This window comes from Choristoneura fumiferana, chromosome 3 (assembly GCF_025370935.1).
Source record: "Choristoneura fumiferana chromosome 3, NRCan_CFum_1, whole genome shotgun sequence".
NCBI lineage: Eukaryota > Metazoa > Arthropoda > Insecta > Lepidoptera > Tortricidae > Choristoneura > Choristoneura fumiferana.
In genome coordinates this window covers 21144018-21169027 of record NC_133474.1, presented here as the reverse complement: position 1 = coordinate 21169027, position 25010 = coordinate 21144018, and the positions used below count along the sequence as shown (strand labels likewise).

The 25010-nt window shown below is 38.0% G+C and overlaps 1 protein-coding gene and 1 non-coding gene across 2 annotated transcripts; one reads left to right on the top strand and one right to left on the bottom strand.

The window, feature by feature from the left end:
- The first annotated feature begins 6588 nt into the window (after positions 1–6588).
- Positions 6589–6661, top strand: TRNAR-UCG (transfer RNA arginine (anticodon UCG)). The gene has a single exon. It is a non-coding gene; the product is annotated as a tRNA-Arg (tRNA).
- Positions 6662–23754: 17093 nt separating this feature from the next.
- LOC141426131 (3-oxoacyl-[acyl-carrier-protein] reductase FabG-like) lies at positions 23755–24510 on the bottom strand. The gene has a single exon (XM_074084992.1). The coding sequence runs from the start codon at positions 24508–24510 to the stop codon at positions 23755–23757; it is 756 nt and encodes a 251-aa protein (XP_073941093.1).
- Between the last annotated feature and the right edge of the window lie 500 nt (positions 24511–25010).

The following is a 25010-nucleotide window of genomic DNA, read 5'->3' as shown; positions in this document are numbered from 1 at the left end:
TGGTCTGGATGAGCCCCGTTTCCCGAAGCATAATATTAGTACTTTATTCCATTTTGTTATTCAATTTATGAGACAAAACACTGTAGTAGATTGTACAAGAAGAGCATAAAACGAGCTATTTTACCCGAGACGTTCTTATAGCCACACGTGTAAATAAGGGAAAATGGGTTGAAAGGGCTTATTACACTTGGCTAAATTTAGTCATCCTAACTGGACTGCAAGAGAGGGAATAGGAAGGACACTCCTGATACCTACTCTAGGTATTCAAAATTTTAGTCACTGAATGTACCTAGCAAGCGAACAATTGTTTCCATTGTTGCAAGTTCCAAGCATTAAACTCATTTTCACCTCGACGCGTCTATCCACTACCACTATAGGAACGTCTCGGTTAAAATGGCTCGTTTTATGCTCTTGTTGTACAATCTACCATGTAAATAGGTATATTCAATTTAGAGTACATATTATAACAAACACTTATGAATATCAAAAAAATCTACCACCGGTTCGGAAAAACCTCTATTGACAAGAATTCAACAACAACGGCCAATGTATTTTAAAGCACAAAGTTGTTCATTGAATAAAGAATTTTGAAATAATATCCATTATAACAAAGCTGGTGAACCACGTCTATCTTAAGTACTACGTTTGTTAAAAAAAGTTAGGACTCGGGAATATCCTATTTAATATTATAAATGTGGAAGTTTGTAAAGATGTATGTTACTCTATCACGCAATAAGAGCTGAACCGACTCAAATGTAATCGGTATACCTACCTACAGATAGTTAATTCGGTATACAAATAGTTTGTCCCGGGGAAGAACATAGGATAGTTTTGTCTGGAAAATTGAAAAGTTCCCGCGAGATCTATAAACGAATTCCACGTGGACGGAGTGCGGGCAACTTTTTTTTTTAATTTATTTATTTAGGTACTTAAGTACAGTTTTACATAATAGGTTTTACAAAGTTGGCCACTGTTGGAAACCTCTGGGGTTTTGGTAATAGTTGGCGAGATCACGCAGATCGATGCTTTTTACTTTTATTAATTATTAAATATAATAAATAAATAATTAGCTAAGTAAAGTTTTTTGAAGAGGTGCTAAATATATTTTTCTTCGATAGTCGACGTCTTAATAACCGAGGAACTGCAGCTGTTTTATTTTTATTTCCTCTTATTAATTAGAAATATTTTTTTAAGTGGTCGATATGACGTTTGTGAGATTGAAATGGCAGAACCGTTGAGGGCTCAGTACTTAGTAGAAACAGTAAAAAAAAAAACGAAGTCAACTGTCACTGCTGTCACTGTCAAGTAGAATCTAACCTAAAACCGTTTTATTTACTTTGCGATTTGGTGCCATCAATGTGTTTTTGGATAATTTTTAAAGACCTCTCAGCACAAACTCAGTACTTTTAAAATTTGCCGCATTTCTCCACGACCTTTGCATGATAATTGGACCACGATTGTATAGTTTCGACGACTATTTTGGCTCTGCTTCTTCGACAACGCTATCTTGTATTCTCGACGACACTTGGCTTGACTTTTGGACCATATTTTAGCGGCTTCACCTTTCAATACGAAATGAGTGAATTTGTGCGAGCAGATTCAAGGAACTACAATGTCGTGTTATATATACATGTGAACGGGGCTAAACTTTATGCGCGTGGTATATATGTGTAACGTAGCTATGGGTACGGTAGCGCGCCAGACAATGATATCGATCGAATTCGAACCGACTACCACAGAAGGGTTACTCGGTCGAGTAGATTTCATTACAACTTCATCCTATATCATTCTAATAATACTTACAAAATGCGATTTTTCTGTTTGTTACTGTCTCACGCTAAAATACGGGGTAGATATCTCTGACCATGGGGTTTTAAATTCAAGGTTCGATTCTACTCAGGAAAGTTTTAGTTATTTTAATTTAATAGTAGTTTTAGTCCTATGGATATTCTGTATTTTTTTAATATTTCTTAATAAATGGTTTTTTCCTCACGAAACTAAATATTAAATTTAGATCATTTATTGTACCATAAAGTTTGTTAAATCAGTGTACCTATAGGACATGGCGGTGTTATCGCTGTGTCTTGGTACGGGGGCCTTAAAGTACCTAGTTTTCGACATTTATTTGACATCTCTAAGATAAACATTTATCAATGTGCCGTCAATTTAGTATTGTGTCGCATACATTGAAAATAACATTTTCACTTCTCATGCTCTTAAAATGTTACTTTAGCCTCTGCATATCGGGACTCATGCTCCTTTTTCATTTAATTTCATTCATTTATTGCATATCACATTACAAACATAGATGGAATTATAAATAGGCAGTATACATGTGACGCCCTGTTAGGACACAGCAATATTAGAGGCCAATTAAGTATTTTATTTTATATATTGTTTTACATAAAATAAATCTATGGTTACAATTATCTAATATAAATTCTTATTTAACCCCCGACGCAAAAAGACGGGTGTTATGTTATAAGTTTGACCGCTATGTGTGTCTATATGTCTGTGTGTTTGTCTGTCTGTCTGTGACACCGTAGCTCTTAAACGGGCGGACCGATTAGAATGCGTTTTTTTTAAATTGAAGCAGGTTTTCTAGCGATGGTTCTTAGACAACTTTGAAGTGACAAAGTCGGGGGTTTTCCAACTTTTTGTTGGTTAGGTTAGCTTATTATCCCGGAAAATTCACAGTTTCTGAGAGAACAGCGCGCAATAACTGAATTCCACGTGGGCGAAGCCGCGGGCAAAAGCTAGTTAAGTAAATAAATAAATAAATATAGACACTTGACACCAAATGACCTAGTTCCAAAGTAAGCAAACATAGACAACAGATTCATAGGTACCTATAGGTAGTGCCAACAGAGTTGAGGTCACGCCTTCAAGAACATGTCATGTAATGTCAGCAGGATTTGACATTAACTCATTAATTTCATTAATTCTCCTTTTATGCAATCAGTTATTTTTGTCGCTGTGTGGTAATCATTCACTTTAACTCTCGTGGCACTACCTATACTTACCTAAATAGATAGACACCCAAGACTCGAGAATAAACATTCGTATTTTTCATACAAATATCTGCCCCGACCGGGCATCGAACCCGGGACCTCAAGCTTTGCAGTCAAGTTCTGTAACCATCTCACTAATATCATAAATGCGAAAGTTTGTAAGTCTGTTTGTTACTTCATCACGTCCAAACCACTACACCGATTCAGATGAAATTCGGTATACAAATAGTTTAGGTCCCGGAGAAGGACATAGGATAGTTTTTATCCCGGATAATCGCATAGCTCCCGCGGGATAGCAATAAACAAATTCTGCGTGGACGGAGTCGCGGGTAAGGGCTAGTTTGTTTTTTTTTTTATTCGACTGGATGGCAAACGAGCAAGTGGGTCTCCTGATGGTAAGAGATCACCACCGCCCATAAACATCTGCAACACCAGGGGTATTGCAGACGCGTTGCCAACCTAGAGGTCTAAGAAGGAATACCTCACGTGCCAGTAATTTCACCGGCTGTCTGACTCTCCACGCCGAAACACAACAGTGCAAGCACTGCTGCTTCACGGCAGGATTAGCGAGCAAGATGGTGGTAGCAATCCGGGCGGACCTTGCACAAGGTCCTACCACCTGCTAATAAATTTAGGTACCTATATTTCATTCTGGCTGTCCGCTTTTCTTCCATCAATAAAAACTCACCCTTACCAACATTTTAACATAAATAACTTAACATAACTCACCAAACTTGGTTTATGCCAAAATATTTCAACTCAGCTCCTTGAGTCTCGTGATCCCCTAGTCCAATCATTACAGTGGCGAGCCAATTTGCCGGCAATCTTGCTCGAGGACCTTGTAATGGCCTCAAGTGTAAGAAGTGAGGTTTAGGCTGGAAGTGCATAGGGGGTTAGAGTGTTTAGACGGGTAAACACGTAGGCACTATTAATGTACTTATGTAATATAATGTACCTTACTCAAATTTAGTTTCATTTATTGAGAATTTTACAAAAAAAAATATTAGTAACCATTGTAATAAAGTTTAGTAAAAAATTCATTTTTAATACAAGCGTTTTTTGCTGACTGTGCTTGTCATCCAAACTACATTTGCATACCAAATTCCAAGTCGATGCCATTAACCGTTGAAGAGTTCCGTCCTGTAGACGATCCGGCCGGACTACCAGGATGTCACTACCAGATTATTGTATTGTCACGCAATTTACATAAGTATACCTAATTTCATGTCAATCCAACCACTGAAAGTTAGTCGAATTTAACTTGCAAGATTTGATTACAAACAGACAGACAGACAACGGGACAGGTAAGCTTGTAAAAACAGAAGTTGAATCGACATTCCGAGATTTTACTAAATTCAATACCTACTCACTGAAAGTTCCAAAAATTACATTAGCTGTTACGTCTGGCATAGCTTAGCACGTAGGTTACATTTATTAATTTGATGTTCCCGCAGGATCAGGATAAAATCTCGTAGGTAATTTTAGGGAATTTAGTAAAATCTTAGGATAGGTTTACGTGCGACAAGTCACGGGTAACAACTGTTATGATAGTTTTTCCCCTAAATACTTCTCAATGAGGGCTATCGTTTTTTGTCTTTCTAGATGGCGCCACTGTTGCGTGAAGTTTTAAGTGTGGCTTTCAAAGTCTGTTATTACGGGCGTGAAAACAAAGTTTAGATTAAAATAATATTTAATACACCTTAAAACCGTACCATTAAAATATCGAGCAACACAGTGTTGCGTAGTCCCGTTTTGTTCTAAAAAAAGGGAGGACAAAAGTTTCCAAAATACAAAACTGCCTCCAAACACAGACATTCATTGCCCCGTAACGCATAATTGCCATACTTAATTAATTTCAGGTAATGCAAAATATTCACAAAATTATTCTAATTCTAAATAAACCCGCGTAGCTCACCCAAAAACTATGAGATTTGACATTTCGGAGACATCACGCTACACTAGCACTGGCGGCGAATTCATACGCGATAGCCATCATTATAATGCAAAGGAGAAGATTGAACCAAGAGCCCCACCCGGTTACAATATCTGATTAAGGACTCTAGCGCCATCTATCAACGTAATATTAAACTTGACTACTCTCCCAACTAGCGCCATCTAAGTTGTGTAGTTATTAACACGAAGTCACGAAGCTCGCTATCGTATTACAGCGCCATCTATAATTTTCTTATGCACTACGGAAACATTTTACACGTTGCTAATGCACATGCTTAGTAGTTTGGGTAATATATTACAGATGGCGCGGTATCCACATCATCAGTGCCGTTTTTCGAAGGTTTTTCGACAGTCGCAGTATCGCTAGATGGCGTTAGTATCGTAGTCCGTTTGACGTTTCAGTCTTGCTTGCGATTGGCTAATTAAGTTATCGCCAAACGTACCTAACAATACTAACTTCATCTAGCGATATTTCACCTGTCGAATAACCATCATTACTGAGCTCCATTTACATCCTTAATTTTTTTATTAATTTATAATTCACGATAAGACCGACCAAATGTGCTAAGCAATTGAAAATGAAAAGCTTGTTGCATGTCAATCATGTTGCTTATAAGTAGTTATAGTTATAAGAATACAATCCAAAACCACTTTTAGCGCATTGTAATACGGTACAATATAAAGGCATCAATCGAATGCATAATTTATGTCAGTTATGAGTTTACTTAGGTAGGTTTATTGTGTTTAATGAACTAAAAGAATTTACTTGCTCACCCGCAACCTTACGATAGCTAAGCTTATTTATGCAAAATGCGTGTTCATGCAGTTCCACCACCTCCACACTGTAAGAACACACACAAATCACACAAACCCATCTATCACCACCGCAAAGTAACGCCTGATTCAATAAATTATTTATTGTGTTTATTGCTTAATTTTTAGGCCGTACCCAAAGGGTAAAAAAGGGACCCTATTTCTTAGACTCCAGTGTCCGTTTGTCTGTCTGTCTGTCTTTCACCAGGCTGTATCTCATGAATCGTGATAGGGAGTCATTCAAGTATTGCACAATTTTAGTAATTTTTAACCCCCTCCTCCCCCTTGTCAGCGAAAGTCAGCAAAACCGTACCCCCTCCCCCCATGCTTGCTAGTGATTTTTGAACTTTTGCGAATACGAATGCGAATGCGAATATTCAGTTTTTCGTTTTGGCGCCAAATTGTCTATGGCAGTCTCGTTCGAACGAAGTGCGTTCCGTTTGTACTTTGTTCCGAGACTTACCCAGTTTATACGAACGCATCGAAAAGTAAATAAATCAATAATACCAAATGATTAAGTGAAGACTGATAATGTGATTACGACATTAAATTATTTTTTAGTATAAAAAACATAAGAGATGTATTTTGATTTTATTAACCTATCTATTTAATAATTGTATTTTTTCCGATATTCATATTTTGCGAATGCGAATGCGAATATTCGTTACATCATTGCTTAATATTTGCTGTGGATAAGTACGGAACCCTACAACGAGCTTGGCCCGACACGCACTTGGCCTTCGTATTAAATAAAATATAAACTAATCGATTATTTTAGCATAAGACAGTTAATTTCGAACTCAATGATAAGGACCGTGTGGCCTAATGGATAAGGCGTCGGACTTCGGATCCGAAGATTGCAGGTTCGAGTCCTGTCACGGTCGAACGATTCCTTTTACATTTTTATTTTGCTCTAGCTAATAAAAAAATGTATTGTAATTTTTGTGTGATTTATTTTATGAAGATTTTTTCCATTTCCGTATTTGTTTTTTTTTTTAAATTATAAATTTCATTACCTACATCGTCCTAAAACAAAGAGGATATTTTTCAAGTCACAGTAAGAAACCGCTTTTCATTTTTAGATATATTACACAATAAAAACAGTTATAAATATAACACACATACTATTATTTGAAATCATGGTGTTTTTAGCATGATTTTGTAATTTAGTCACAGCGCATTCTATTAGCTTGCACGCGATACACGGAAGCAGTTCCAACCGAACGATGTGACGAGCATCTTAAGAGTGCCAACAATTTCTGGCAGATGGCGCTGAAAACAATATGATCAGAATGGAGAGTTGTAGAGGTTCATTTTTAGGGCCCCGGAGCCAAAATAGCAAAAACGGAACCCTTATAGTTTCGTCAAGTCCGTCTGTCTGTCTGTCTGTCTGTCTGTCTGTCCGTCCGTCCCTATGTCACAGGCATTTTTCTCGAAAACTACAAGATGTAGGTATATCAATGAAATTTGGAGTACAGATGTCTTGTCAAAGCCGCTATTTAGTTTTGTAGTTAAATTACAAAAATAAATATTTATAAGTCCATACACGTAAAAGAAATTGTTTTTTTTTTAACTCGCATCAACGTGTGGCACAAGTTCGACAGCTCTTTTGAAAAGATAGTAAGGTTTCTGAAAAACTTTTTGATTAAGGTGAAGATTTCCGGAAATAAGCGCTCCCAAAGTAGCAAAAATTGTGCCCCCCCCCCCCCCCCTATCTTGTAAACCAAACCGTTTGTCCAAAGCTTCTCAACAAAAGGACGTAAGTGCCGTGAAGATACGCTATTTTTCTGGTACTTAATAGATTTTAAGACTGTAGTAAGTGTTTTAATTGTTATAACGCACATAATATACTTATTTTTTTTCGTAATGGCTACGGAACCCTGTCTTGGGCGTTGGGTCTTGGGGGTTCGAAGCTCTAGGCCGGTTTTTTTTTACTAGCTTTTACCCGCGGCTTCACCCGCGTGTAATGCGGTTATCGCGCGCTGTTCCCTCGGGAACTATGCATTTTTCCAGGATAAAAAGTAGCCTATGTCACTCTCGTCTCGGGCCCACAAACTATCTCTATGCCAAAAATCACGTCGATCCGTCGCTCCGTTTCGACGTGAAAGACGGACAAACATACAAACACACAAACAAACAAACACACACACTTTAGCATTTATAATATTAGTATGGATTATTCCTTAAATTGTCAAAATTGAAAAGTTCATGATTCAAACCTCGTCGTTACCTTAGTCTAAAAATTTCTACATTAACAAAAAATACAAAAAGATAGTCTTGAATATTCATTGTGGAAGACACTGTATAAATTTAAGAGTCCGACTTCAAAATCGACCACCCCTATTAACAGAGTCGGATCTGCAATTTGTTAATTATGGGATCATATGTCAAAGTCAATATACAACAGTATATCTGACTTTGTCACAATAATTGCAGATCTGACTCTGTTAATAGGGACCATCGAAATAAACCGCCGTAAAAAGCAAAAAGCAAAAAAAGAATCCTTTTTATTTAACCTCAATCTAGGTAGGTACCACTTTGAAGTCGGTGCTTCAGCACAAGCCAGGAGGAGTGATAGAAGCCTAAGGCTAACGATTATAGGTCCACTCCCGCTGGCTCGTGCTGAGTACCTAGATTAAGGTAAAATAAAAAAGATTTGTTATTTTTTGGTTTTCAGTTTTTTCCCGGCTAACTTTTTTTAAGTTTTTTATTAAAATTTGTTTGTTCAAATTTATATGGAACCGACTTCGAAGAATAACCTGTCTAAAAAAAAGTATATCGAAATGGACTAAGTAAGAAAGTTATGCGTGATTATACATAAAAATATATAGGTACGCGTCGACTTGAGAACCTCCTCCGTTTTCTTTCGTCAGTTAAAAAGGACGAGGTTATCAACTCGGTTGTATGTTTTTTTGTTTTTAAAAAACCATTACTTGATCAAATTTTTGTCTCGCATGAACTGTTTTAATAACGGTAGGTACTTATTAAATAATATTTTAATTGTTTCTGCCACTGTCCGACCACTGTAATACAGGAACTTGAAATCTCAAAAATGAAACTTATAAAAAGAGAATATAATGAAACAATATATTTATTTTATTAGCTTCCTATCAGAACGAAAGGGCTTGGGCCATAGTTTCGACGCGGGCCCAGTGCCGATGGAAACTTCACACACACCATTGCATTGCTTCACAGGTTTTGTGCAGGTTTCCTTACTATATTTTCCTTCACCTTAAAGCTCGTTGTAAATATCAAAATTAAATGATATTTCGCACATGAATTTTGAAAAATTAAATTCAGAAACGCGAGTCCGGATTTGAACCCACGATCCTCTCCATGCGAGGCCAAAGATCCAAGCACTAGGCCACTAATTCTTTATTTTCGTGACACAAGTAAAACTTTCCTATTATTTACACTTTTTGCACGTGAATATTCTACTTAATCATTCAAACCCCCTTTTTATCTCCCACAGACCACTTTTTTATTCCTAATTCGTCTGGCCCGTGAATGATGGCACGGCAACATTGATGGAATGCCAGGGAACTCGTTTATCGGAGAGGGGGGGGGATCTATGGCGGCCATTTGTTAGTTCAGTCTTTTGTTCCTGCACTTAGGGGGGGTTGGGTTTAGGTGATTTTGTGGCGTTAAGTTTGTAAAAAGTCATGGCAATGGTTTGACCCAGAAAAAGAAATAGGTAAGTATATTTTACTAGTCTATACCCGCGGCTTTGTTTCCTTAAAGTTAGCATATAAAACACCGACGCCAAATTACATTAGTTACTCTGAACTCAGCGGTTGAGATTTCGAGATTATCGCCACCCCGCATGGAATATCGGGATTAAAGAAACCTAGAAATAAATAAATAAATATCATGGGACAATTCATACCAATTGACCTAGTAGAAGTATGAAATAGTAGATTTTTCAACGAGGGACTAAAACAAGCCATAATGACACGAGATTTTTAGCCACCGGAGCAGAGCGAGGGTGGCTATAGTTCAAGTGGCATTATGGTTGTTTAGTCTCGCGTTAAACAGTGTACTTTTCACTTTGAATGCGAGGAAAAAAAAGCAATGTCTTCTTAAAAATTACAATATTACTTTTTAAAAACATACGCTCCGCTCGACTAATGGACAGGCCCTCTGGTCAAAATTAAAAAAGCAAAAAAAATATTTGCGCGGTTTTTCTTTTCTTTAATTGTTTATGAATGTGACGCTTTAATAAAAGCTTGCATATTTAGCCAACAGTTTCAAAATTGAAAACTATTTCAAAACTAATTGGACTATGCATAATAAAATGAATTAATCCTTAATATAATTGAATAGATTTATATTTGCAATCATTAATTGTGTTTCACGAAATTAAATCGTACTTTTTTAATATTTTTGCACAGCAGTCATTTTGAGGTTATTTCCACGCCTTAAAATCCTCCATTCACACACACCGTGTTGGCTGTTTCCAACGTAAATAAAAAAAAACTTTAATCCCTAGAGATTAAAAAGGAGCTTTAGTCCCGATATGCAGAGACTAAAGTAACATTTTAAGAGCATGAGAAGTGAAAAATAATTAACATCCTATTCGCAGACCTATATACCGAATACACACAAAAAAATCATAAAAAATCGGTCAAGCCGTTTCGGAGAAATTTAGTCACAAACATTGTGACCCGAGAATTTAATATATTAGAAGATATATACTTACCTCAATACATATGAAACGTCCAAGACTCTAGGACAAACATTCATATTATTCATACAAATATCTGCATTGACCGGGAATCGAACCCGGGACCTCAAGCTTAATAGTCAGGTTCTCTAACCACTTGGCTATTTGGTTGTCTTATACACATGTTATTCCAGATGTCCAGCTATCTACATGAACTAAAATATTTCTTTCCTCACCCGCGACCTTATGATTGCTAAGTTTATGCAAGATATGCGTGTTCATGGAGTTCCTCCATCCACACTGTAAAAACACACACAAATCACACAAACCCATCTATCACCACCACCACACTTGACCACACTACACTGACGCGTTTCGAACTCAACCAGAGCTCATCTTCAGAGCAACACAACCGTACACCATGCTACCAGATATTAGACATAAACTTGCATTAACTTAGTTATCATAAGGTCGCGGTGAGCAAAGAAATTCTTTTAGTTCATTGATATGGACTTATCGGACCTTCGCAAAGTAAACGCCTGATTCAATAAATACTGCTACATACTTGTACTCAAAGGTTGAACTGTAGAGATCCCTAAAGGGATAAGTCCGCCTTTGTACAAGTATCTTAGTTTGGTCAGTTAGTTTTTATTTTGTTATTTTCTTTTGTACAATAAAGAGATTACATACATACATACATACTTGTACCTACCTTGTACTTGTACCTATATTAGATAATATTCCTCATCCATCCAGCTGTTTTCGAGTGAAGGATTAAGATACATACAAACACAATATCCTGTTTTTTGCAGAATTATTGTTTGCCAAATTTCTTCATTTGCCAACTCTCAATTTTCTCCGAAACCAAAAAAACTGAGTGTATTTTCTTATGTTTTTATAGAACACGCAGGAGGTTAAGTAGGTTAGGTTTGTTTTATGAAAGCTCTGAAAAAAAATATACTTTCAGAGAAAATTCAGAGTTGGGATATGAAACAGTTTGGCAAATGAAACATTTGGGAAACGTGAGTTGGGAAAAGGCAGAGAACCATACTAATATTATAAATTCGAAAGTGTGTGTGTTCCGTGTGTTTGTATGTTTGTCCTTCTTTCACGTCGAAACGGAGCGACGGATCGACGTGATTTTTGGCATAGAGATAGTTTATGGGCCAGAGAGTGACATAGGCTACTTTTTACCCCGGAAAAATGCAGTTTCCGAGGGAACAGCGCGCGATAACCGAATTCCACGCGGGCGAAGCCGCGGGCAAAAGCTAGTAAACACATACAAACTTTCGCATTTATAAGGTCGAGGCCTCATAGACAGTTTAATTCACTACTGAGTCGGCAGAAGCTAAAGCTTCATTTAAAAATGACAGCTTTCAGTTAAAGTCGGCAATCGGAATGGCTAATGGCCGGTGCGGTCGGCGCCATTTTGGAAGCATGAGCGCGGTAAATATTCAATTGAGCGTGATTCACTGAAAAATAGGACGAGTTCGAGTCGGTGTGTACCGTACTAACTACTCATAAATAAATAAATAAATAAATAAATAAATAAATAAATAAATAAATAAATGGAGAATTGTACAGCGCCTCTACAAATAATTTACGTTATTTTTATTATTATTTTATCCGAACCATTTGGAGCCACTTTTGACTCCCTCATAACTCAAAAACTATTTCACATAAACGTGTCAAATTTGGCTCATTTATTGAGACTTGTGAGATATATTATGTGCTCCAAATTTTATAAACACACCTCAAACGTTTATTTAGATATTAATATCCAAAAATCGTCATTTTAATCACTGACTCACCTATAAGTAGATCAAAACTCTACCCCAGTTCCAGATGACCTAGAAAGTTCAAATTTGGCATCCAGATAGGTAGTTGGGTGAATACAAAGGAATAAATTAGAAACTAATATTTTTTTATCGTTTAATTATAATTTTTAAATTACTTAAATTATTTCTGTACAAAAAGTAATGACCCATCAAAACATAAATGTGAAACGAGAGCCAAGTTCAATATTATGATATACCTATGCCTTGATTATTTATATTAAAAGTTCAATGGTCAGTCCTAAAATTTATTTATAACAATATAAAATATGTTATTACAACTTAGTGTCATTTCTTCTTATAAATTAGGATAATACATTGAAGCCTAAGGTCGGACTTGGCTAGTTTAATAAAGGCTAGTACATATAATAAATCGAAAACCATTTGGAGAAATAGGCTTTGTGAAGCGTTTTCATAAATCAGATTCCAAAAATGTGATAAACTGTATTAAATAAACAAAATGTAAGTTATGACCCTCATTTGACCCCTGCAGTGTCTCGTCACAAAGGCAGTTATAAAGCAGGTCTACACTCTTAAGCAAATTGACAGTTTGAAATGTTGCTGTCCTGCTTATAATAGAAAATAGTGACAAAGATAGAACTTTAATCACATGATGCGCACCCGGCTTTAAACAGTTGTCATTTATCGTAAAGTCCGAAATGTATACGAGTATTTCCAATGTATTTTTCCAATTAAATTATTAAAATTACTACGTTACAAGTAAATACAAAAGAATTTAAATATCAGATTTAAATAAAAATATTATTTACTATCACACCATTAAACAAACATAGGAATAATCGAAGCTAAAAGAAGAGAAATAAATAAAACTATACTGTGCTTGAATTATTGTCAAATTGTAATGCCACAGATTATGTTATGTACGACCTGAATTTTTCTAGGCAATGGAACGTGGCTGTCTCTCTGTGACGTTATCCAGCGTATTTCGTAAAAAAATATAAAAAATGAAATACTCATCCAAATTCAAAAACAATGAAAATGGTATCTTAAAATATCCTATTCTTTCCAAAAATAAAATAAAAACTATAGGTTATTTTATTTGGTGCATCCCAATTATATTGCCTTTGCAAGTCCTAAAGCTGTAACTTCTTACTTTATTCTTTCGAAAATTTGGCTTGCTGGTTGAAACTAGCCATCGAACATAAGGGCTCTTCCATGACTGTTTTAGTAGGTATATCGGTATATTTAATAGGTATACCGCCTAGACCCAGCATAAACACGAACTTAACGAGCATGAGAAGTGAAAAACATTATTTTATTACATTTGTAAATAACCCTTCGTTCAGGGTCCATGGAATCGCCATTTGCAAGTTCCTACTTCACAGGGTAAACGACACTGTACTTGAACAGTAACTAATTACAAAACAGTTGTTCAAAACGGCTTACAAGAGTTTTAACTTGAGATTATATGCAAATTTATTGGGCTGAATTGGCTAAGTGGATGTAAGTTTGGTCCTTTTGAAGTCATGGCTAGTTAAACAGTTAAGAAAAGTTCTTTTAATAAGAGTTTATTGTGTTTTGTGTGGAACTCCTATGTGAGGCTGGTCAATGACCTTTTTTGAATTTCGAAAATTAAAAGGAAACAAAGGATGGCATCACTGTCGACCGACTGCCCTAAAAAACTATAAATACAAACTGAAAAGAAAAAAACCAGTCTTGCAGTCCACAATTATGATAAGTAAGTTGAAGTTCAACAGTCGGTACCACCTTGGTACCCATTAGGGGGAATTTTTGCGCCGGTCACGATTTCAAATGGGTCCCAACTGTTAATTTAACAGAGTTCAAAACTACTAGTCTTGATTTTTCTTTTCAATTTTTATTAAAAAAAAATTAAGTCAGTAAGCATTTTTTAAACTATTTTTTAATTCCAAAATTTTCATGAGATCGGAATTTACCTGTTAAATCTCAAAATTTTAATCACTTAGTGTTATAGTCATAAAAAATTGCATGCAGCGAAAATATAAATGTCACTTTTGCAAATTTTCCTTGAGTTTTAATCCAACTGTCGAATGAAATGGTTTATGCGAACGCAATTATGCGAACGCAATCGCGAGGAAAGACATGTCATTGAACATGAATCCAAGAAAACCTCACTCTAGCCTGCAGCGGCGGACAAAATAGGGTAACATCCAAAGATCCATTTACAGCCGCACTTACCCTATAATTTCAAATGGTTTAAATGCAAATACGCGAAATGCGACGACATTAAGACATAATGCGGGCTCCTTAAATTTCAGTGGCAATTCGCTTCGGCCATGTAGTATTTGTAATTTATGGTAAATTTGTGGTGGAAACGCCTGGCATTAACAAGGGTTTAATTGTGATATTTGAAATAGGTGGTATTTTCCGAGTAGAAAATGAGGGGTGATGCCAAAATTTTAATATAAGACGTTAAAAATACCCTATTCCCTTTTTTTGACAAAAATAAAAATAAAAACAAGTTTTTGCGAAATACGGTATTTGACTATTTTGTATAAGAAAAACAATTTTTAAGCTACCTTTACAAATAACAAAGTTATAAAGGTTTGAAATTCAAGATTAGACAGAGGAAGACATACTGGCATGTGACGTCACACGCCAGTACCGCCATACTTGCTGCATAGAGAAAAGCGTTTGAGAAAGAGACAGGTATTTAGATTTTTCAAAAAATTACTATACATCCAATTTTCAACCGATTTAAATTTTCTCTTCGCTAAACATTATCTGTATATCTATATTTTCATAATAATATTAAGATATGGCAAAATCAGGAGTTGTCAAATGCCGTATTGCGAAGCGGTCCCAGCTCAGCATAGCATTAGCTGGTCTTCCGCTGTGACCGCTTGGCGACTTCACGGCAGGCGAACAAACTTACAAAAAACTAAATCATGCAATATGGAAAAGATAAAGTCAAAGTCAAAGTCAAAGTATCTTTATTTGTAAACATAGGTGGTTACATCTCGTACAAGGTGTTATAGGGTAATTATTGGTATCACTATGTTTCGCCCACAGGCATACAAATAATTTGCAAGTTTAAATGTACCTAATGCAAAAGTTATCAAATTAAAATCTTCAAAAATAAATAAAAAGGGAATAAAAAAAAAAGAAAAAAACAATATTCGTTAGTAGTATATAATTTTTAGACTTCCATATTGGGAAAGGAAAAAACCGAAAGCCCTAGGTTTATTTTCAGTTAGGTTCATATTGTTTTTAAGTACAAGATTTTATACTTTGACGAGTGGTTAGCGAACTTGACTATGAAACTTGAGGTCTCGGGTTCGATCCCCGGTCAGGGCAGATATTTGGACGAATAATACGAGGGGTTGGGTGTCAAGTATGTATTTTAATATATATCTATACTACACATAGCACAAGCTTTGCTTACTTTCACTTTTCACTTTTTACTTTCTCTTATTAAACAAAACAAAACAAAGCATTCAAAACCGCAGTTTGCAAGCGCAATTACTTAACGTATTCTACAAAAAAAACCCTTGTTTCCCAAGATAGGAAGTTTCTTTTAAAGTGAGCGCGCGAAGTGCGGGTAGATGTAAAAAATGGCAACCAATTTCACTCGCGCCCGCGGATTGTCATGAATATTAACCATTTTGCGCCACCCCGAGAGAGTAAGCGTGCAGAGGCGACACTCATAGATATAAATAACAAGAGCGTGTCGGACACGCCCAAAATAGGGTTCCGTAGCCATTACGTAGTAATATTTTTCTAAGGATTTCGTATTTTATGCGGAATCTTCCAAGTTTAAGTATATCTTATACCTTAGGTAGGCTGCTATTTAAGAGTAAAATTACTAATAATTCTCAAGCAAACAGCCGTTATAGTTAAGTTTGATATACTTACTACCATCCCGAATTTTTTTCAAATTTTTTCACCCACCGGTTTAGATTTTAGAGGGGGGGACGCTCGATTTTAATGAAAATTTGCACTTTAGGTTGAATATTTCGCAAAAAAATAAATGAATCGAAAAATCGTCTTAGCAAACCCCTCATGGTTTTAAAAGACCTATCCAACGATACCCCACACTATGGCGTTGGATGAGAAAAAAAAATCACCTCACTTTATACGTCTATGGGAGTTTGTCGGCATAGTTTACATATATATCCGTGCAAAATTACTGCGTGCGTGCATGCTTGTGTGTGTGTGTGTGTGTGTGTGTGTGTGTGTGTGTGTGTGTGTGTGTGTGTGTGTGTGTGTGTGTGTGTGTGTGTGTGTGTGTGTGTGTGTGTGTGTGTGTGTGTGTGTGTGTGTGTGTGTGTGTGTGTGTGTGTGTGTGTGTGCGTGTGCGTGTGTGTGCGTGTGTGTTTGTTAGTTAGGTACTCCTTGACGAAAAAACTGCTGAGCGGATTTGAAAGAAATTTAGTATGTAAGCTGATTTTGGAAAGTATCTCAAAATCTCAACAGCTGGAGTTAGAGTCAAGAAATATGGCACGGTTGCTTCATAAAACATTCTACAAACAATTACAGAGAAACTCGCTTTTATATAAAAAAAAAACTGCATTAAAATTGATCCATCTGTTCGAGAGGTATGATGCTACCGACAGATATTGGCGTCAAATTTATAACACCCCCTTTATTGCATCGGGAGTTATATATAAAATAGTAAGGTACTCGTGGCTAGCGGTCTCTCACCGTGTCTTGTTAGAAGTTCACAAACTTACTCCTACTCGTACATCTTTCACTTTACAACAGCGCATTTGAGATGTGCAGTAAAGAACAGCTTAACTACACTTAAGCTACTGTTACACATGCTTATAAGCATGCTTATGAGCATGCCAGTAATGAGCATGCTCATGGACTGTTTACATTTGCTAGCAATAAGCATGCTAGTTTTGAGTGTGCTCCTAAATAAGCATGCTCAAAACAAACACTCCGATACATGCCTTTTGATAGCATGCTCCTGTCAATTCGATGTCAGTGTTGCCACGGCAATTACCGTGTTCTACGGCTTTCAGGCCAAAAAGCTCAAAATCCACGGCCTGCGGCTGCAACCCTGTGGCTGTTACGGCTTTTCGCAAATTCAACGTAGTAAATTAATTAATTTATAACAAATTCACTTTTACACACACTTGCTTATTACCTTTCCCCCTGCCCTGGGGGCCTACTATTAGAGAGCATGCCACTAAAAAGCATGCTCGATAGTAGCATGTCTTGTACACACATGGTAGTAGGTAGCATTTGCTCGATAGTAGCATGTCTTGTACACACATGGTAGTAGGTAGCGTTTGCTCGATAGTAGCATGTCTTGTACACACATGGTAGTAGGTAGCATTTGCTCGATAGTAGCATGTCTTGTACACACATGGTAGTAGGTAGCATTTGCTCGATAGTAGCATGTCTTGTACACACATGGTAGTAGGTAGCATTTGCTCGATAGTAGCATGTCTTGTACACACATGGTAGTAGGTAGCATTTGCTCGGTAGTAGCAGCCTCTCGTGCTACTAACGAGCATGTGTAACGGGGGCCTTATAGCTCAGTTAGCTCAATACACTGTCGCTTCTGCACCCGCTGCCTCAGCCAACCAGTAACGACGCTCCGGGGTAGTATTTCAGCGAATACTGCCACGTTACAGATTACTCCCTATTTCCTCTAGCTACATTGAAAACACCTCAATTGGTCTCTATTGACGACGCGGGACCACTGATGGTGACTGTGATTCGTCAGTGCCAACGTTTTTTTTTGTGGTGTAGGTACTGTGGCAAATGATAGATAAATAGATTTATTTATTACCTTTTGAAAATACATTATAAACACATCTCAGGTAATAATAATAAAATAACAAAAAAACAGAAATTACAACGTCAAATCAGAGTAAAATTAAATAATAATAATTAAAGAAAAAAACAAGAGTATAAATCTATATTGAAAATACAAACTGAAATATAGATGCACAGAAAAACCAGAAAAATAAGACCATCACTTAGACCAAAAAACCAATCTTAATTTGATTGCTTAGTAACGACATCTCTTGTCCGGGTGAGCGGTTAGTTCCAATGGAGTGCCGAAAAAAAATTCTCGATGAGGGCTACGGTATAGATGTCGCTAGCGTCACTGCTTAAGTGGCTAAACTAAGAAACAAAGAAGCTGAGATATGAGGTGCATAGGGGAAATTCGTGTCTGTACCGTTGACCATCAGTGGTGTAGCGGTATAGCACGCGGTACGGAATACCGAGGACCTGGGTTCGATTCCCAGTGATGGTCTTATTTTTCTGGTTTTTCTGTGCATCTATATTTCAGTTTGTATTTTCAATTTAGGTTTAACGGGATGACCGTAAAAGTAAAATTTTGGAATTGAAATAAAAAATACAAAAAGATTCCAAAAAAAACAATCTTAGTATAAATCTATGTCAAATTGATGAAATACTTATATGAACAATCAAATAAACAAAGTTCAAATCAAATCAAATGTCGTAGTTAAGGTTAGCGCCATAGTCCGAAGAATTGCGAAACTGAAGTGGCAGTGGGCGGGGCACATTGCTTCCAGGACTGATGGCCGATGGGGTCAAAAGGTTCTCGAATAGCATCCGTGGACCGGGAGACGAGCTATCGCTAGGCCTCCGTCAAGATGGAGCGATGACCTGGTTAAGATCGCGGGATCGCGTTGGATGCGGAAAGCGCAAGACCGGTCTGAGTGGAGAGCCTTGGGGGAGGCCTATGTTCAGCAGTGGATGTTTTTTATAAGTACTGGCCGTCTCAACTCAAGTGCCAGTATCTGTAAACTAAAAAGGCCAATAAGTGATTATTAGTAATGATACTGATAATGTAAAATCTGGATAAAATACTATGTATGTAGCTTGAAGTCATATGCCTGTTATCGGCACCAAAGTTTCCCACCATGTTCATTACATTTACTTGGAAAACATCGTTTCTATCTAAACCTAGAATAAGACCCCAAATCACTTAGTAGTGGCCAATCACAGGGCGCTAGACCGCCCATAAACATGGCCGCTAGCAATAAATCGATGCTGGCAGTTAATTTTTAATTCGGTCCACACGTCCGCTCGCAGCCGCGGCCGGACCAGACTGATGTCTTGCGGTGGTGGGGCGGACCGCGCGCTTAGTTTCGCCGACTACCCTCATTTATCTCTGACCTTTAAAGTTGCGGAGGAGATTTTTAGCTTAATCGAAATGCAAAGTTAAGTGGAGTATCGATGGCGGGTTCGGTTCTTCGATATATCGGATACGCGTGTGGTATACATTTTGTTATCATCATCGTTCCAGCCTATACGTGCCACTGCTGAGCACAGTCCTCAGAATGAGAGGGCTTGGGCCGTAGTTCCCCTGCGGGCCCAGTGCGGACTGGGAACTTCACACACACCAATGAATTGTTTCGCAGGTTGTGCAAGTTTCCTCGCAACGTTTACCGAAAAGCTCCTGGTGAATTTGAAATATAATTACACACATGAATTTCGAAAAACTCAGAAGTGAGAGCCTGAATTTGAACCCACGATCCTTTGCTTAGAAGGCTACAGCCACTAGGACGCCACTTCGTATTAAATACCTAACAACCCTATAATTCGTAATAATCTTCACGTTCGGGAGTTGTTCGTTAAAAAGTGTAACAGCTTGATATGCAATAAGCGATTTTGACTTTGACTTTGATGACTTTATAGTTGGCTATTAACTGTAACTCAACTTATCTCATTATGTCGTGTACATGACCCCACGACACCCAAGTACATTCCCAATTATTTCTCAACGAATTGTATTTTTTTTTCCAGCAAAATGTAATCTCGTCGTCGAAAATCATTCCGGCCATAAACCGGGCCGTAAAATGATAATCCGGCAAGACACGGCAGCACCCCCCGGGGCGCGATAGGCCGTAATATGCAAAGTGTACTCGTTAGTGGAGATGTTTTGATTAGTTCGTATTAACATACGTGTGTGCTGTGCAGTTTACATATACTATAAGGTAAGTGTTCATTTAACTGATTTTTAATAACGCTCCCACGCGAAGGCGGTTTTGTGTAGGTTTCATAAATGTAGTACTTATTCTACTTATTAAAGTGTGAGTAACGTAACAAGTGTTATAAATTCGAACACTGTGTGTGTGTGTGTGTGTGTGTGTGTGTGTGTGTGTGTGTGTGTGTGTGTATATATGCTATGTTATATGATTATAGCTTCCACATGGATGAACCATTTTGAAGCGGTTTTTTAATGAAAAACTAGTTTAATGAAAATTGATGTCATAGTTTTATTAAAAATATCAAAGTTTCTTAGCTATGCCATGGATCATCATCATCATCAGCCTACACCAGTCCACTGCTGGACATAGGTCTCTTCCATGGCGCGCCACAACACTCTGTCCTCAGCCCCTTTCATCCATCCGCTACCAGCAACTCTTTTAAGGTCATCCGTCCACCGTACCTCAGGACGCCCTACACCACGTTTTCCCGTCCGACTCCTCTGCTCCACCGTTCATCGGTCTTGCGACAGACGTGGCCAGCCCAATGCAACTTCAGTGAACTAATTAATTCTTTGAGCAATATCGGTGACTTTTGTTCTTTGTTTGATAATGTAATTTCGGCTTTTATCCCTCAAAGAAACCCCTAGTATTGTTCTCTCCATGCATTGCATGCATATGGATGCATAAATAAAACTTGGTACGGTCGTCCTCCGGATTTCAATCTCCAGTAACAACATCTGCCTTAGAGAGCTCTCTATCGTGGCCTTCTACTACTAATATTGGATGGCAAGCATTTGCTCGGTCAAATCATTTAAATACAATAAGCCTCGCAAGCCGACCAGCTGTAAATAGAATGATTCCTTCAACCGTCGTTTAATTACCTACCTATCAACTACAACCATTCCTACTGACAAAGTAAATATTATACTGCGTCTAGTGCGTAAGGTACCAAATGGATAAAATCATACTTATATTATTATAATCAGATGTATTGTATTGCGCAGTTTTTTTTCTGTCTATAAAATTCAATAAGTACCGAAAAACGTACGTAAGTAGGTAAGTAGGAAACTAAATGAAGTTACCGCACAACCATTAAGCAAGGTCCCAAAAAATCCCACACTTTCAATTCTGTAAACGCGTGCAAAATTCAAATACCCAAAAATACAAGGTAAGTAAATAGGCCCGTGATCAAAGAACGGCCGGCCGGCAAACCGAGGTAACTCAAGATATAACAAAACGGCAACCCGAGATATTACAGAAAGCAAGCACGTAGCCGCCAAAAATTCGCCTTCGCAGATCAACAAGAGATCTCGACGAAATCATCGGAGCGAAAAAACATCGGCGCCGCAGTTATGATGTGACGCGAGCGGGAGCGGTTATATGTGGCAGACGCCATCTTATTTTAGAAAAAGAAGTTTTTTTAAAATGATTTAGTATACCGAGTATACTAAAAATGCGTTTCCACCAGAGATGTGCGAGGATGTGTCGCGAGAAATTTGTTTGTCAGGAACCAATGGAAACGCTTCCTTCACCTATCAGCTCCGCTGACCTGTTCCCATTAGAGCTGCGCTGAGCGCGGATAGGCACATGAAGCGATTCTATTGGTTCATGACAAACTCGTTCCTCGCAACACATTCTCGCATATTTTTGGAAGAAAATAATTGGTTTCAGTATACGTGCTTGGTAAGTAGAGTGCTATACTGATCAAGCAATGGGTTGATAGTTCGCCAACAGTTTAGTTTGAAGAGAATTGCGCAGCCCTTCAAACTCTTTTACCGGCCGACCATTATCTTTGTAGTATGTTTAGTCGCCATCATACAGATTTAAAACCCCACAAAATTCTCGATCGACAAAAAGTTTTTAGTACGTCCATCCCAGCCTATATACGTCCCACTGCTGGGCACAGGCCTCCTCTCAGAACAAGAGGGCTTTTAGTACGTGGGGATCTAAAATGCCACCATCTTAGTTGATTAAAAAAACCTCGGACTATCAATTATACCATTCCCCTCTCCCTTGGACCATCAGCGCTATTCCTATCACGTCTGTAAAGGTATCCCGGTCAAAAAGTTAACTCGTGCGTTCCCGGCGCAGCGCCTGACAAACATCCCTTTGAGAAATCATGGATTTTTTTACTTATGCGCCTTCTGTTTCGGCCGGTGATAAATGTCGAGTGGTGTTTGCGGTACTGATTACCTGAGGTGTGAAGTGAATGATACTGGCTGGTTATGACAGTTGAATTTCAAATTTGGAATCGTATTTTTTTTTAATTAGGTGTTGCCAGTTTTGATAGCGGAAACATTTTTAGCGGTGCTTAGAATGGTTTCTTTTTCTATTTACAAAAATTAGCTATGGCCAGTGTGTTTGGTTTTACAATACAATACAATACAATAACTCTTTATTGCACACCAATACAGTAAACAGTACAGAGAAAACAAGTATATACATAGAGATTTTCTAAGGTAAGCAATAGGCGGCCTTATCGCTTCAGAGCGATCTCTTCCAGGCAACCTTTACAATGGACAGAAATAAGGAATACATTTTAGCAGGTGGTGCAATTTACAGTAGATCAGAGCTGTATCAAGAATATAAAACTAACACATACAATACACATACACAACAAATCTAAACAGATAGATAGGTAGATGGATACCATAACAACACATAAATAAGCTAACTATACATTTATACGCAAGATGATAGGTAGTGCTCCCTAAGCATAGACCTAAAGATAGGCAAGGACTTTGCGCGCCTCAAGTCTATCGGTAGGGAGTTCCACAACCGAGTGGCCTGGACAGTGTAAGAATAAACATAGAATTAGAGTTTGAAAGTGGGACAGTAAGGAGGAAGTTCTGAGAGCAACGAACAGAAGTAACATAGCTAAATCGCTCTTTGAGGTAGCAAGGAGTTGCAGGGTTAAAGAGAATGCCGTAGAGAAGATGGAGAATGTGAGAGTTTCGGCGAAAGCGGATGGGGAGCCACCTGAGCTGTGATCGGAAATTAGAAACATGATCATATTACGTAGGCCAAATATGAACCGAATGCACAGACTAAAAGAAACAGAATTTTACGTTAATAAAGAATAAATTACTTTATTACCAGTAAGAAAAATACAGAATAACTAAGAAAAGTTGAAAGATATTGTTATTTCAAAGTTCAAAAATTATCTCCAAAACGGCTGAACTGAGTTTAATGGACCTTAGATAAAAACCATTTCCAGTAAATCAGATTTCGAAAAAAAATAATAGCATCAAAACAGGTTCGTTTGGAAGCTATGATAACACAAACAAACACACACAAACATATTGGTTGAACTTATTATACCTATCAACCCCCTTTTTTTTTGTCAGGGGTCAAAAATAGATTTCATCACAACCTTAGATACAGGCGGACGTAATAAAAGCTTACTAAAACTAAATTTGCGTTGGTTAAAAAGTATAATTATTAAAAATTTGTACAGCTTCATATTTTTCAAAATGTTGTAGAGAAGCCAATAATTCATAAATAAAATTTAGAATTACATAGACATCACTAACTCATCAACTAACTAATGGCAGAGCCATTCACTTCAGAAGTATACCATTATCCATGACATAGTTGGAGCCAGTGACACTCTTCGCCTTGTCACTGGCAAGGAAGAGGATCAGTTCTCCCAGCTCCTCATTCTGAGCCATGAATCCTTGGGCAGTCCCAGCCATTCTGGTCTGCCGGTCGAGGTTTAAATAGCCGTTGTTGGCCGGGAAGTCGTTGTCCACGGGGCCTGGAACCACCCCGTTGACCCTGACTCCCAACGCCGCCAGCTCCAAGGCCGCGCAACGCGTGAAGTGATTCAGCGCAGCTTTTGAAACGAAGTACGGTACCATAGTCGGCGACTTGCACACGAGCGTGCCAACCACGCTGGATACGTTGACGACATTGCCTTTGGTCTTGACCAGGTGTGGCGCCGCGGCCATTGTCAGCTGGATCACTGCTCGCACGTTGACTTGCATCACCCTGTCATATGCTTGCAAGGCTTTGCCATTCAGTAAAGATCCCTCCACGTCTATCCCGGCGTTGTTGACAAGGATGTCCAGCTTGCCAAAGTGGGATATGGTTTTGGGGATGACAGTGGCTACTTCGGCTTCTTTGGACAGGTCTGCTGGGATGACCAGGGCTTTTCTGCCGAGGGCTTCGATCTGCCTGGCGACGTCGTGGAGCTTGGCCTGCGTGCGCGCGACGAGGACCACATCGGCCCCCTCCTTGGCGAAGAGAAGGGCTGTGGCGGCGCCGATGCCCATGCTGGCTCCCGTTACCACCACTACTTTGTTTTGGAAAGTCATGTTTGTCTATGTACGTCGCGCAACGATAACTGTATAATGTGGAGAGACGAGACACTTGGGCTTTTATACTCGTTTATCGCTGAGAGATAATTCTTATTACACAATAGTACTTATTGATTCTATTAATAAATACATCTGCATTGAAACAATGATGATAACTATTTGTAGATTAGATAGTGAAATAACCTTGGGGTTTGAATTGAATCTCCTCCTCTCCTCCTCCTTCTCTATATTATCTAATTGGCTGATGTCGTTATTTTGCTTACTCTTTTGTTCTTGGCTGTGATTAAACTTTGGAATTTAACCTAACCTTTTTTTTATAGTTGTATAATAAAGCTCAAGAGCTTCAAGCTTCTACTCAACCGTAGGTTGAAATTTGAACACTTAGCACACAAGAAAAGGTCTATAATTTTTCTTGTGTGTAAAGTGCGTGGATCAAGTAAGTGCTTTAACTATCTGGGTAGACCTCTAAAACGTTTCGACCGCCGTCCGCAGCTCAG